The 13,944-nt window shown below is 45.8% G+C and overlaps 1 protein-coding gene and 1 long non-coding RNA gene across 3 annotated transcripts in view; one reads left to right on the forward strand and one right to left on the reverse strand.

Moving 5' to 3' along the window:
- Nucleotides 1-11,245, reverse strand: part of ift74 (intraflagellar transport 74) — an 85,463-nt gene extending 74,218 nt beyond the window's left edge. For both annotated transcript variants that reach the window (XM_080188318.1, XM_080188317.1), the window contains exons 1-7: nt 11,090-11,245; nt 9,847-9,982; nt 5,240-5,288; nt 2,675-2,773; nt 2,516-2,576; nt 1,505-1,564; nt 592-653 (exon numbers count right to left, since the gene is read on the reverse strand). In XM_080188318.1, coding sequence (XP_080044444.1) covers nt 592-653; nt 1,505-1,564; nt 2,516-2,576; nt 2,675-2,773; nt 5,240-5,288; nt 9,847-9,982; nt 11,090-11,206 — 584 coding nt within the window. In that variant the 5' untranslated portion in view covers nt 11,207-11,245. The remainder of the gene's footprint in view (nt 1-591; nt 654-1,504; nt 1,565-2,515; nt 2,577-2,674; nt 2,774-5,239; nt 5,289-9,846; nt 9,983-11,089) is intronic.
- A 1,307-nt stretch (nt 11,246-12,552) lies between these two features.
- LOC145342836 (uncharacterized) overlaps nt 12,553-13,944 on the forward strand; it is a 53,844-nt gene continuing 52,452 nt past the window's right edge. The window contains exons 1-2 of the long non-coding RNA XR_013886655.1: nt 12,553-12,659; nt 13,632-13,741. This is a non-coding gene — a long non-coding RNA (uncharacterized LOC145342836). The remainder of the gene's footprint in view (nt 12,660-13,631; nt 13,742-13,944) is intronic.

The following is a 13,944-nucleotide window of genomic DNA, read 5'->3' on the forward strand; positions in this document are numbered from 1 at the left end:
CAAAGGTATATCGAGAGGAGAGTTGAAAAACGTGGAGGGGGATCCTTGCTAAAACAATGGAGAGGAAGCCTTATATAAAAAGATAGTTGGAAAACCTAGAACCAGATCCTTGGTGAAAACAGCTGAGGGAAGACATTGTTTGAAAGAACATTTTTAAGCGTGTTAGACAGAAGAGCATAGAAATACTCATGTGACAATCTTTGGGGAGGAATTTGAATCCATAGGTGATTGATTGAGTGGCATCTGCTACTAGGTTGCTGAATAGGTGTTATCCTGAAATCTGTGTACATTTGTGAAGATAAGCAACTGTGCTACAATTCTCCTTCACTCTCAGAGTTTTCACATTTACTAAATTGTGATTCTGTTCTTCCACATTTAAAAAAGTAAAATGTTATGGCCTTCTGAGCCAGGGTTCCATTCTGGGATCTTCCCGTCTAGTTACGATCTGGGATCGTAACAAAAGTGCTGTGGATACCGTTTCTACTGAATTTTTCAAGATGATTAAATGGCTGAACAGGCTTGAAGGATGAGAAAGCCCGTCCTTGTTCTCATATTCCTCAGGACTTTGAACAGAATATTATTATTACTTACTCTCGTCGCTCAGTGAAGATTACATCCATGCTCTGTGCTTCTCGATCATTTTGTGCTTTGAGCTAAAATACAATAAAACGTGCACATCAGCTATGGTCATTTGTGACTGTCAGCTTTATTATAGCAGCTGTTATAATGCGGATATGATTTTAATTGGATGAAACTACAGAATGAAAGCCATTACCCTCTTTTCAGAAACTGTTTTTATTTATAACTACTCAGTAATTTTTCCATACTGTCTTGTGTGCTTGTGATTGATTAATCAAAATGACTGACTGCCTGAAGGATGGCTTTTGCGAGGATTTTAAAGTGGAGAGAAACATGGAGAGGCCGATCAGTTTAGGAAGAGCAATGACAAACAAAAGAACTGAAGTAGCTGAGGGATTGGCAGTTAGATTAGACAGAGAGAGTGCAAGAGGGTGAAGTCAAAAGGTGTGATGGAGCTTTAGGACTGAATGTTGCAAATAGAGGGAGGCAACACCGTAGATGAACTTGAAGAACATGGGATCCAAACAGAAGCAAATGCAGGCAAGATTTGGAAGCAAGCTGAGCAGCATAAAGCTCAAATTCTCATGTTGATGGCAGCTTATCTGAGGCCAAGTACATTCAAGGTCATTAAATAATTATAGTAGTTCAAGCAGAAAAGGACAACAGGCCAATTAGCTTAATTGAAGGCTGAGAAGCTCAGCTAAACCAGGATGCAACTTATTAAATACAAGAACACATTAAAATTATTCTATATAACATTTAAATGCATATTCCTGTTCAGTTCAAAAAGCTCAGTTTACTTCACTAGCATGGCATGAAATGTTTCATGGTACGACAAGCAACTGGAAGATAATTGACAGGAAAAATAAATATGAAGAATTGTAGTAAAGAAACATTCATTTTTGCTGGAAATTACAAGACTTACTATGTTATAGTCGTTCATAACTTCTTCCATATCTGTATTGGTGTTGAGTTTATCGACCAGCTAAAGGCAGAGAACAAAATCAAGTCAAAAAAGTATTAAAGAAAATAAACTTTGTATTTGCATAGCACCTTTTGTACTTCAAAATGCAATGAAGTTTTTAAACATTTTGATGTAGAGAAGTATGGAATGTCATTGGTACACAGCAAGATCCCACTAATAGCAAAAATAATGACTTGATCATTCGTTGTTCGCTCACATTGGTTGAGGGATAAAGGTTGGCTGAGATATGGAAGGCAAAGTGGTTAGCACTGCTGCCTCACAATGCCAGGTACCTGGGTTCAATTCTGGCCTTGGGTCGTTGTGCAAACTCCACAGGGACATTCTCCCCGTGTCTGCGTGAGTTTCCTCGGGATGCTCCGATTTCCTCCCATAGTCCAAAGGTGTGTGGGTTAGGTTGATTGGCCATGCTAAATTGACCCTAGTGTCAGGGGGAAATCAATAGAACAAATATGTGGGGTTATAGGAATAGGGCCCGGAAGGGATTGTGGTTGGTGTAAATTTGATGGGCCAAATGGTCTCCTTCTGTACCGTAGGGATTCTTTGACATCGGGAGGATTCCCTCCTCCTCTTCAAATAGGTACTCAGGATCTTTCACACACACCTGTTGAAAGCAGGCAAGACTCTCAGTCTAATGTCTCATTTGAAAGAAGGTACTTCCAACAATGTAGCATCCCCTCAATGCTCCACTGAAGTGCCAGCTTGTAGCACATGCCTAAGGCCAAGAGTGGAGCTTGGCCCCAAGGCCTTCAGGTTCAGAGGGGAGTGTTTCCACTGAGTCAGAATAGACTACAATAGATTGAAGCAGTTACAGCTCAGGAAACATAATTGTTTTTTATTTATTGCACTTTATTATATTAAAATGATTATGATGGGATAATAACAACAGACACTGTTACTTATTTCTCAACAATACGTAACTACTTGTAAAGTTAAATTATTAATTACACTCACCATATTGTAGTCTGCTAATTGCCCTTGCAGATCTTTAATTTCCACTGCCAATGCTTCAGCCCTGTTACAAATATGAAAGACTGTTAACAACCAATACCTGCCTTCACATGTATGGAGTTGTGTTTGGAGTTTGCACATGTGCAGAGATTATGTACTTGCCTCTTTTCATATGATAGATAGACAGAATTTTCTTGATTAAACGTATCAATTTCCTTTTGTAGTTTGCTGATTTCCGTTGTAAGTTCATTTATTTTGGCTCTGTACAGAAACGTTTCAGGTAAGATTTCCACAATAAAGGAGAAAGAATATTAGAATAAGTGGTCCAGAGTAAGACAACATCAGATGTATCCTATATTCCAATAACTGGAGCATAAAAATTGTAAGCAGCAGAATTAAAAATAAACATTTTGCAACCATTCAGCACAGGAGGTGGCCCATCATCCCTATAGTTCCTCTCTGCCTCAAAGAACTATCCAATTGCTCCAACTCCCCGGCTCTTTCCCCACAGCCTTGCCAAGTTTTCTTTTACAAGTGCAAATCTAATTCCCTTCTGAAACTTGTTGCTGAATCTGCTTCCACCACCTTTTAAATGGTGCATTCCAGATAACAGAAAGGAAAATAACTTGCCGAGCACAAGTGTTACCCATTCTTAAAGCAACTGCTGCATATTGAAGCTGTTACAGTGCCTGTATTACCAGTAAATACGTGAGCAAATCTACTAAGGGAAAAGTGATGAGGAAACTGCTGAATTCAAGATGGGACAATTTGAATAATTGAGATTAGTTTTGAGGTCTGTGCTGCTCATCAGGACAGCTTCTAACAACCTGGTAATTTTCCTTCCTGTAAAAGAAATCAGTCTTGGTAGTCGTCACCACCCAATTTTGTGGGGAAAATTAGGGAAATTTATTGTTGATGCAACTTGCGAACAGAGACTCTAAGGAACGGAACTAGAGAAAGCAACAAGTTAAGCTGAAATATGAATTTGCCTTGAAAGTGACAACCGGCTGCCGAGGTAGTTCACAAATAGTTAGAAGGAAGTGAATGGCTAGCCACGGGGTGAGATTCGGAGGTGGACAGAGAGCGCAGCTGAAAAATACGTGGAGAAGGTCTGTTAAAGATGTGGAGGGAAGTGAAAATGTTTAGAAAGGAAACTACAGTGAGGAGGACGAAGGAGGCTGGTGATCACCATTGAGAGAACAAAGGAATGTTGAAGAGTAGTCTGGAATCAGACAAATGGGGTGGGGATTTAAATTTAGTGCAAGGGGACCAGTGAAAATCAGCAATAATGTGGACATGGAACAAAACATGACACAAGTGGCATGGTTTTAGATAAGCTGGAGTTGGTGGGGCGGGAGGAGGTTACCAGAGATCATAGCATCCTACCGTGCAACAGACTGCCAATCAGCCCATCGAATCTGCACCAACCACAATCCCACACAGACCCTATCCGCACAACTCCATGCATTTACCATAGCTAGTCCCCCTGACACTAAAGGGCAATTTAGCATGGCCAATACACCTAATCCACACATCTTTGGACAGTGGGAGGAAATCAGAGCACCGTGAGGAAACCCACGCAGAGACAGAGAGAATGTGCAAACTCCATCCAGACAGTGACCCAAGCCGGGAATCGAACCTGGCTCCCTGGTGCTGTGAGGCAGCAGTACTAACCACTGGTAGGGATACATAATACATGTCTGACTTTTAGAATTTGGAAATGCAAAATGTGGTCAGGAAGGCGAATGGGATGCTGACCTTCATAGCGAGGGGGATTGAATATAAAAGTAGGGAGGTCTTGCTGCAGCTGTATAGGGCATTGGTGAGGCCGCAGCTGGAGTACTGTGTGCAGTTTTGGGCACCGCACCTGCACAAAGATATTTTGGCCTTGGAGGGAGTGCAGAGGAGGTTTACTAGGCTGATACTGGAGTTGAGGGGGTTGAGCTATGAGGAGAGGCTGAATAAACTAGGCTTGTACTCGTTAGAGTTTAGAAGAATGAGGGGAGATCTCATTGAGACGTATAAGATGAAGAATGGGATGGATAGGATAGAGGTGGAGAGACTCTTCCTGCTCAAAAAAGACAGTAGGACTAGGGGGCACAGCCTGAAGATAAAGGGGGGGCAGTTTAGAACGGAGTTGAGGAGGAACTTCTTCACTCAAAGGGTGGCGAATCTCTGGAATTCTCTGCCTGTTGAAGTGGTGGAGGCTGCCTCACTAAATATCTTTAAGACGCGGGTTGATGGGTTTTTGATAAGAGAGGGGATTAAGGGTTATGGGGAGAGGGCGGGAAAGTGGAACTGAGCCACGACAGATCAGCCATGATCTTGTTGAATGGCGGGGCAGGCTCGAAGGGCTAGATGGCCTACTCCTGCTCCTATTTCTTATGTTCTTATGTTCTTAAGATTTTCAGCAGCAATATCAAGAGGTGAAAATAAGTGATCTTTCATGGATAACCTGTGTGGTTTAAAGCTCAAAGCCCATCCAACGGCACAGAGTTAAAATTGAGCCCTTCGTATTCATCAATATTACTATGCATTCAAACAAAAACAAAAATGCTGGAAAATCTCTGCAGGTCGGACAGCATTGGCAGAGAAAGAACCGAACCAACGTTTCACATCTGGATGACACGTCACCAGATGCTGTCAGACCTACTGAGATTGTTCAGCGTTTTCTGTTTTTATTTGATTCCAGCGTCTGCAACAATTTGCTTTTACTCATGTACTCACCTGAGTAGTCCAAGAAAGTAGGACTTGTCCAGAATCTGACGATGTGGTCCTGCAAATCAGTTAAAATAGATAGCATGCTCAGAATTATAAACTGATCATTTACTAGTCTTTGTCCTACAGCAGTTAAAAAGTAAAACAAAAAATAATCTTCCAAGATTTTTACCTCTCTCAAATGGATATGGTAGCCTAGTGGTTATAGTAGCAGATTAGAAATTCGGAGATTGTGAGCTAAAATCCCACCATAGTAAATTTAAAAAATTCAACAAATTTGCTCATTTGCGAGCTTGCACCAAAAAGTCCAATACAAAGGCCATCAGAGTATTATAGAAATCTAACTGATTCACTGATGCCCTTCAGAAAAAGGAATCTGCTATCCTACCTGATGTTATCTAAATGTGCCACATTACATGGTTAGAATCTGAATGCCCTCCGGGTAAACTAGGCATTTGAGTATTAAATGCGACACAGGATTACATAGGATATACAGTGCAGAAAGAGGATATTCAGCCCAATAACTCGTGAGTGATGGCTCTGCATTTGAGCCTCCTCCCATCTCGTTTCATCTAAATCTATAATTGCAAACATATAATCCCTTCATTCTCATATGCTTGTCTATCTTCCCCTTAAATGCATCTATACTACTGGCTTCACTGGCTCCCTGTGGTAGTGTATCCCAGATTCTCTCTACTGTTTGGATGAAGATGTTTCTTCTGAATTCCTTATTGGATTTTTGTGACTATCTTACATTGATGGTTTCTAGCTGTTTCCTTCTCCACAAAGGGAAACATTCTGTTTCCACTTTATCAAAATCTTTTATGATTTTAAAGGTCACTATGAGGTCATTCCCCAGTCTTCATTTTTCAAGGGAAAAGGGAATCAGCCTGTCAATCAATTCCTATTAAACATACCAATACATTTCTGATATTCTTGCAAATCTCTGGATCCTTCCAATGCCTCAGTATCTTTGATATTAGACAGTGAACAGAGCTGGATGTGGTAGTATAAGTGCAATGGAACAAAGATTTAATACAGTTTTAGAATAGCTTCCCTGCTTTTCAATTCTGACACTCTAGAAATAAAATTTAGTGCTTTTTTTAAACGCCATATTATGTAATAATATGAGATGGATAGAAAGCTGGTTAGCAGATAGGAAGCAAAGAGTTGGCATAAATGGGCCTTTTTCTGATTGGCAGTCAGAGACTAGTGGGGTTCCACAGGGATCTGTGCTAGGACCTCAACTGTTCACATTTTATATTAATGATTTGGAAGAGGGAACTGAATGTATTATCTCCAAACTTGCAAATGATCCAAAGTTGGGTGAGAGGATGAGCTGCGAAGAGGATGCAGAGATGTTTCAGCATGATTTAGACAGGATGAGTATGTGGGCATCACCATGGTAGATACAGTATAATGTGAATAAATGTCAAGTTATCCATTTTGGTAGCAATAATAAGAACATAAGAACATAAGAAATAGGAGCAGGAGTAGGCCATCTGGCCCTTCGAGCCTGCCCCGCCATTCAATAAGATCATGGCTGATCTGTCGTGGCTCAGTTCCACTTTCCCGCCCTCTCCCCATAACCCTTAATCCCCTCTCTTATCAAAAACCCATCAACCCGCTTCTTAAAAATATTTAGCGAGGCAGCCTCCACCACTTCAACGGGCAGAGAATTCCAGAGATTCACCACCCTTTGAGTGAAGAAGTTCCTCCTCAACTCCGTTCTGAACTGCCCCCCCTTTATCTTGAGGCTGTGCCCCCTAGTCCTACTGTCTTTTTTGAGCGGGAAGAGTCTTTCCACCTCTATCCTATCCATCCCATTCATCATCTTATACGTCTCAATGAGATCTCCCCTCATTCTTCTAAACTCTAACGAGTACAAGCCTAGTTTATTCAGCCTCTCCTCATAGCTCAACCCCCTCAACTCCGGTATCAGCCTAGTAAACCTCCTCTGCACTCCCTCCAAGGCCAAAATATCCTTGCGCAGGTGCGGCGCCCAAAACTGCACACAGTACTCCAGCTGCGGCCTCACCAATGCCCTATACAGCTGCAGCAAGACCTCCCTACTTTTATATTCAATCCCCCTCGCTATGAAGGCCAGCATCCCATTCGCCTTCCTGACCACCTGCTGCACCTGCAGGCTGGGTTTTTGCGACTCATGCACAAGGACTCCGAGGTCCCTCTGCACCGTCGCCTGCTGCAGTTTTTCGCCACGTAAGTAATAGTCCTTCCTACCATTCTTCCTACCAAAGTGGACCACCTCACACTTGCCAACATTAAATTCCATTTGCCATTTCCTGGCCCATTCGCCCAGCCTATCTAGATCCTTCTGCAGACTCTCCACACCCTCCGCACAATTTGCCTTTCCCCCAATCTTGGTGTCATCAGCAAATTTCGACACCCTACACTCGGTTCCCTCCTCCAGATCATCTATATAAATGGTAAATAGCTGAGGCCCCAGCACCGACCCCTGGGGCACCCCACTAGTCACCAACCGCCAATCCGAATAGCACCCATTGACCCCCACTCTCTGCCTCCTATTTGACAACCAATCCTCTATCCACGCTAACACCCTACCCCCAACTCCATGTCCTCTGACCTTCTGCAGTAACCTCTTGTGAGGTACCTTATCAAACGCCTTCTGAAAATCCAGAAAGACCACATCCACCGGCTCTCCTCTATCCACCGCCCTAGACACATCCTCATAGAACTCCAGTAAATTGGTCAGACACGACTTCCCTTTAATGAAACCGTGTTGCGTCTGCCCTATCAAGCAATTCCCTTCAAGATGCCTCGCAATTTCCTCCTTAATGACGGATTCTAACATTTTACCTACCACAGACGTTAAACTAACCGGCCTGTAATTCCCCGCCTTTTGCCTGGCACCCTTCTTAAACAACGGCGTAACATTAGCCGTTTTCCAATCCTCCGGCACTTCCCCGGAATCCAGCGACGTCTGGAAAATAACCACCAAGGCATCCACTATCACAAATAAAACAGATTACTACTTGAATGGGTGTAAATTGAGAAAGTTGGATACACAACAAGATTTGGAGTCCTCGTGCATCAGCCACTGAAAGTAAGCACACAGGTACAGCAGGCGGTAAAGAAAATTAATTGTATGTTGGCCCTCAGTGAGACAATTTGAGTACAGAGATAGGGATGTTTTGCTTCAGTTGTGTAGGGCATGGTGGGGCCACACCTGGAGTACTGCGTGCAGTTCTGGTGTCCTTATTTGAGGAAGGATGCCCTTGCTATAGAGGGAGCACAGTGAAGGTTTGCCAGTAAGTCTGTCATATGAAGAGAAACTAAGTCAGTTAGAATTATATTCACTGGAGTTTAGAAGAGTGAGAGGGGATCTCAGTAGCTTATAAAATTCTAACAGGGTTAGATTAGGGTACATTTCAAAATTATCTTCCCAATGGTGGGGGTGGCCAGAACTAGGGGGTCATAATTTGAGGATAAGGGGTAAACCTTTTAGAACTGAGGTGAGGACAAATTTCTTCACCTAGAGGCTAGTGAATGTGTGGAATTCACTACCACAGAAAGCAGTTGAAGCCAAAATGTTGTCTGATTTCAAGAAGAAATTAAATATAGCTATTGAGGTTAAAGGGATCAAGGGAAATGGGGGGAAGGGAGAAATCAGGATATAGAATTTGATGATCAGCCACGACCAAGATGAATAGCGGTGCATGCTCAAAGGGCCAAATGGCTTTCCTACTTCTAGTTCATAGCGAGGGGGATTGAATATAAAAGTAGGGAGGTCTTGCTGTGGCTGTATAGGGCACTGGTGAGGCCGCAGCTGGAGTACTGTGTGCAGTTTTGGTCGTCGTACTTACGCAAGGATATTTTGGCCTTGGAGGGAGTGCAGAGGAGGTTTACTAGGCTGATACTGGAGTTGAGGGGGTTGAGCTATGAGGAGAGGCTGAATAAACTAGGCTTGTACTCGTTAGAGTTTAGAAGAATGAGGGGAGATCTCATTGAGACATATAAGATGATGAATGGGATGGATAGGATAGAGGTGGAGAGACTCTTCCCGCTCAGAAAGGACAGTAGGACTAGGGGGCACAGCCTCAAGATAAAGGGGGTGCGGTTTAGGACAGAGTTGAGGAGGAACTTCTTCACTCAAAGGGTGATGAATCTCTGGAATTCTCTGCCCGTTGAGGTGGTGGAGGCTGCCTCGCTTAATATATTTAAGACGCGGGTTAATGGGTTTTTGATAAGAGAGGGGATTAAGGGTTATGGGGAGAGGGCGGGAATGTGGAACTGAGCCACGACAGATCAGCCATGATCTTACTGAATGGCGGGGCAGGCTCGAAGGGCTAGATGGCCTACTCCTGCTCCTAATTCCTATGTTCTTATGTTTTTGTTCCAAGTTTCTATGGCCCGTGACATATTAATTAAACTCAGATTTCTTTGTTGCTCTATTCAGACTTCCAAGTAATAGTTGATCTCTCTGTTCTTCCAACGAAAATGTATATGTACATTTATCTTCGATGAACGCCATTTGCCAGTTTCACCCTATGTTCCAAGAAGTGGTAAATACTACATGTGTTAATAACTGACTTTATAAATTATGAAAATTATGACAGGAGACAGCCTTCACATACCTTTCATTCCTGTTTTCATTCCACTCAAACCCTGCTGAGTTACAGGGCGATCTGCTACTTTAATCTGAGCAGACAGCACACCACCTGGCATCACAGGTCCACCACGGGTTCCAGGTCTCGCTGTTCCAGGAGATATCTAGAATGTCAAGAGAATGTTAACCTGTCAAATTGTTCTGAGCAAAATCACTGGTCATTCTTCAGTCACTGCCTTTATGCTTCACTTTTTCAACATTTGGAAATCATGTTTTTGTATATCAGCAAAAAGGTCAGACAGTATATCGTGATCCAAGTTTGTAAATTAATAATATTCTGGTCGTATGACTTGTCCACTACTGTCTACTGCAAGTCTTCATTAACCGTTCAAGATTCATGTGGGATTCATGTAGCTCCGCATGCTACAAGATTGGCCGTCAGAAATCTTGTAAGTAGTGTCCTAGGCATTTGTTAACCTTTCAAGCTTGACACAGAAATAGAGCCCATCAAAGCTATCCTAAGGGACAATGACTATCCTGACCAGAACAGGATATTGTGTGTCACAAATGGGCCAAAGGTCACTACTTTCAGATCTGAAAAGTGCTTAAATTACCCTGGAAAGACAAAATATCTCAGAAATTTGAACAATTTCAGCAAGATACATCTGTGATGGGGAATGCAGATAGGGGTGGAAGATGCAGGGAGGAGTGTGGAAGGAGTAAGGAGAGGATAGGGAAGGGGTATGGGGGTAAGGGAACAGTGCAGCAAGAGTATGGGGGATGGGAAACAAGTGGCAGAGGGCAGATATGCTGGGGGTAAGGGAAGGTGGTAACAGGAGGGGAACAGGTGGCAGGAAGCTGGGGGGTAGAGCTGGCAGGCAGGGGGTCATGGCAGGCATCAGGGTTGGCAGCAGGAGGTCAGGATACAGGTCAGGGATGACAGGGGTCAGGGTTGGCAGCAGGACAAGGGCTCAGGGCTGGCAGGGGCCACCAAATAATCCTGTTGGATTTTAACCTGGTGTTGTAAGACTTCTTGCTGTGTTTACCCCAGTTCAATGCTGGCATCTCCACATCAGGGGTCAGGGCTGGGGTCAGAGCTGGGGTCAGAGCTGGCGGGGTGGGGGTCAGGGCCGGTGGGGGGGGGGGGGGGGTCAGGCCTGGCCGGGGGGGGGGGGGGGCAGGGCTGGCAGGGGGGCACTGGGGAGTAGTTGGTGCCAAATCCTATCCTCGATGCCAGCACGAGTCCCGCTCAGTAACGCTGGCAAACTCACCCCGGTGCCGACCCGTAGCGCCGTGGCTGGAGCTCGGGCTGCTGTCATGGGTGGTCTCCCACCGCCGCCTTTGCTGGGGGGCCGGGCCGCGGAGGGAGGTCGCAGGGCGCTCGCCATCTTCACCAACCGCCACCGCGCGTGCGCCGCGCCGTCTCCCAGCAACGGCCTGGCCCCGCCCCTGCGCAGTTAGGTCCGCTCCCAGTCACGAGGGAAACCGCCTGGCCCCGCCTCGAACAATCAGCCCCGCCCCCGGTTGTCGGGGAAACCACGTGACCCCGCCCACCACTTTGTGTTGTCCGTTGGACGATTTACCGCTTTCGGAGTGTCGCGTGCGGCTCGCGGAGGGTGAGGGCGAAGGCGGGGAGGGTCGGTGGTAGGTTGAGGGAAAGAATGTGAGGGGTTCGGAGTGTGAAGGGGTCGGGGGGGGTTGGAGTGTGTGCTTGGGGGGGGGCGTTGAATTGTGGGGGGCGTTGGAGTCGGGGGTATTCGGAGGGGGAATGAAGATCAGAATGGGGGGAGGGGGTTTGGAGGGGGAATGGGATCAGTGTGAAGGGGGGTTTGGAGGGGGGGTGGGGGTCAGGGTGCGAGGGGGGGTTTTGGAGTGTGAGGGGAGGGGGTTTAGAGGGGGAAGGGGATCAGTGTTGGGGGGGGTTCGGAGGGGGAGGGGAGTTCAGCGGGAGGGGGAATGGGAGTCAGTGTGAGGGGAGTTCAGAGTGTGAGGAGGGGGATGGTTCGGAGGGGGAATGGGATCAGTGTGGGGGGGGGTTCGGAGTGTGAGGGGGAGGGGGTTCAAAGGAGGAATGGGATCAGTGTGAGGGGGGTTCGGAGGGGGAGGGGGGTTCGGCGGGAGGTGGGGTTCAGAGTGTGAGGAGGAGGGGAGTTCGGAGGGGGACTGGGATCAGTGTGAGGGGGGTTTGGAGTGGGGGAGGAAGAGGGTTCGGAGGGGGAATGGGATCAGTGTGAGGGGGGTTTGGAGTGGGGGAGGAAGAGGGTTCGGAGGGGGAATGGGATCAGTGTGAGGGGGGTTTGGAGTGGGGGAGGAAGAGGGTTCGGAGGGGGAATGGGATCAGTGTGAGGGGGGTTTGGAGTGGGGGAGGAAGAGGGTTCGGAGGGGGAATGGGATCAGTGTGAGGGGGGTTTGGAGTGGGGGAGGAAGAGGGTTCGGAGGGGGAATGGGATCAGTGTGAGGGGGGGTTCGGAGTGTGAGGAGGAAGAGGGTTCGGAGGGGGAATGGGATCAGTGTGAGGGGGGTTTGGAGTGGGGGAGGAAGAGGGTTCGGAGGGGGAATGGGATCAGTGTGAGAGGGAGGGAGTTTGGCGGGAGGGGGAGTGGGGGTCGGAGTGTGAGAGGGAGGGGGTTTGGAGTTAAAGCAAGTGTATGATGAGGAACGGACAGCACCTTTAATATCAAAACAATTCTTTTTCTGCAGGGAGTGATTGAGAAGCAGCCGATGGAGTCAGTCAGATGCTCAGCCCTAGAGCTCTTTCTGGATAACACAGTCTGAAACAACAACAACACAGACCTGCGTTTCTATAGCACCTTTCAGCAGTCCAAAAATCCTTTTCAGTCAGTAAGTTCCTCTTTGTTGTAAGGTAGGAAACACAAATTTCCCTGTAACTACTTCAGGTAGACAGCAATCCAATATTGACTCTGAAAATCATTTTTTACTCATCGTGTTGAGGAATAAATATTGGCCCAGACATCAGGAGAACCCTTCTTGGAAATGATTACCACAGTGTCTTTGATGTCCACCTGAAAAGGCAGTGTTCCCCTTATGGGGAGCTGCCTCTTTTACTTTGTCCTAATTTAATTTGAGTTTGTGTATTTGGTTTGACTTAAAAGACACCTGGAAAGGCAGTCAGCTTCTTGGTTTCAGACTTCATTGAAGACTGACCTCTGACAATGCAGTGTACCCTTGATATTGCCCCTCCGACAGTGCAGCCTTCCTCAGTACTGCCCCTCCGACATTGAACCATAGAATCCATACATTGCAGAAGGAGGCCATTCAACCCATTGAATCTGCACTGACTCTTCGAAAGAAGATCCTACCCACCCTATTCTCTAAACCCTTTGCATTTACCAAACCAACCTAACCTACACATCTTAGGGAAGAAACCGGAGGAAACCCAAGCAGGCAAAAGAGATCATACAAACTCCAGGCAGTCTCCCAAGGCTGGAATCGAACCTTGGTCCTTGGTGCTGCGAAATAGCAATGTTAATCACTAGACCGCTTCTCAGTACTGCCGTTATGACACTGCAGCTCTTCCTCAGTACTGCCCCTGTGGCAGTACTGCCAAAGTCTCAATACTGACACTGGCGGTGTAGCACACCCTCAATAGTTCCTCCATCTCCCCCTTTGTCTAAATTAGTGCTTCTAAAATTTATTTGTTTTTCAAATATGTCACAGATCCCCTCAAATTGTAACTACATAATACTCAAAATATGCAACTGTCTGATGTGAAGTGTGTTTCATTGATATTTTTAATAAAACAGGAATTTACCTACAAATATGAGTAATTTATGTGTCTCTTTCATTTTGCAGTGTTGGTCTATCATTTCCAAGAGCCTTCGATGGAGAGCACAAGTCCAGATAGAACAAAAGCCTGGCGAGAGTAAGATCCAATGTTGGGAAAACATTCGGGAGCTTATTAGGTAGGCGGAGTCTGGAGTGGGTAAAGTCTGACAGGAGCTAAAGCAGTAGTATTGAGAGCATGAGAGATCAAAGAGAGGTGGAGCCACGAATGAGAAAAACAGGACCTTGGAGACTGTGGGAGTCCAAAATATGCAGCAGCCTGGATAGAGTGAGGCCTGGAAAGAATGGGAGCCAGAGACAGCAGGACCAAGGCCAAAGAATT

Source organism: Carcharhinus amblyrhynchos, chromosome 5, assembly GCF_965287045.1.
Source record: "Carcharhinus amblyrhynchos chromosome 5, sCarAmb.v2.hapA, whole genome shotgun sequence".
In the NCBI taxonomy this organism is placed as follows: Eukaryota; Metazoa; Chordata; class Chondrichthyes; order Carcharhiniformes; family Carcharhinidae; genus Carcharhinus; species Carcharhinus amblyrhynchos.